Source organism: Ceratina calcarata, unplaced genomic scaffold (assembly GCF_001652005.2).
Source record: "Ceratina calcarata isolate Rehan_Ccalc_2016 unplaced genomic scaffold, ASM165200v1 scaffold7.2, whole genome shotgun sequence".
Classification (NCBI taxonomy): Eukaryota; Metazoa; Arthropoda; class Insecta; order Hymenoptera; family Apidae; genus Ceratina; species Ceratina calcarata.
This window is the reverse complement of record NW_017178268.1, coordinates 97,250-98,399: the sequence shown is the minus strand read 5'-3', so window position 1 is coordinate 98,399 and position 1,150 is coordinate 97,250. Positions and strand designations below refer to the sequence as shown.

Below are 1,150 nucleotides of genomic sequence, written 5' to 3'. Positions count from 1 at the left end.
TATTTATATTATTTACATTTGAATGCAGCAACTCCGAGATATTTTTTCGTTAACAATAATGCACGATAAATTTATTGTTAAATGAGATGAAAGTGAATAAATACTGATCGAAGGGAAATCATTCCTTGGAATATAAATTTACCTGGCGAGGTAGATCCGGCAGACTAGTCTTCAACCTGCGACTGGGTAGGACATCCGGCATGGGAGGAGGCACCGGAGGCTCTCCATAAGCTTCGTGAAGCTCCTCCAACCTGGTACTCAATGCAGACCCTCTTCTGCTAGTCGCGTTCATTTTGTTCATCAGCCACTTTGCTTGCTCTTCCAGTCTTTTCAACCTGTCTTCCCTGGCAGCCAAAGCTTCCTCTGGTGTCCTAATTTTACCAATGGGCAGCTTCTTCTCTTCCTGTTTCGAAGAATCAACTTCGGCAGAACTAATTTCTTTTTTGTCAACCGATGAGCTCGAAGGAACGGGGCATTCTTTGATCGTCTCTAAGCTCGAGGAGGATTCTACGGACACGTTATCCGAATCGACGTTTTCCATAATCTTGGTACCATGTTTTACCGTGAATTCTGCGTCGGAACTCGCGGGGGTGTTAAACGTCGATGGAAATTGACCGTCTGTCAGCGACGCGCCGAAAACTGGAGCAGAAAATCGATTAGATGGGCCGACGATCAACGGATCGCTGAATTGGACGTTTTTCACGGTCGAGGGTGTTACGATGGACGGTGGGAAGGGCCCGATGGAGAACACAGGCTGCGTACTTGTTACGTTAAGTGTGTGGCATGCTATTGACTTTGGGGATTCTTCGCTTTTTGCTTTCTCACCGTCTGCATTTTCTGTCGTTATCGCAAGATCGTTCGATGATTCACTTTCTATTTGCTGAACGTCAACGATAGGAACTTCTTTGGTATCTTCGTTCAGTTTTGGTAACACTGAATTAGATGTGGTCCAGGGTTTGATGTACAATCGTCTATCCTCGGGATCGTTCGTAGCATGATCTTCGTTGATGATATCTTCGTTACTCGTCGTTCTTGAAAAAGTTGTCGAAGTGATGTTCTCGTCGATTACTATAAGATTCTGAATGACGTTCGTTAACGCTTGATCCAAGGGGTTCAACGATTCCTGAGGACTTCCTGAAATCATCTGACG

General features: G+C 45.0%; 1 protein-coding gene across 1 annotated transcript in view; it reads right to left on the bottom strand.

Moving 5' to 3' along the window:
• LOC108630127 (putative leucine-rich repeat-containing protein DDB_G0290503) overlaps positions 1-1,150 on the bottom strand; it is a 10,854-nt gene that overhangs the window by 1,038 nt on the left and 8,666 nt on the right. The window contains exon 10 of the mRNA XM_018033193.2: positions 143-1,144. Within this exon, the coding sequence (XP_017888682.1) occupies positions 143-1,144 (1,002 nt within the window). The remainder of the gene's footprint in view (positions 1-142; positions 1,145-1,150) is intronic.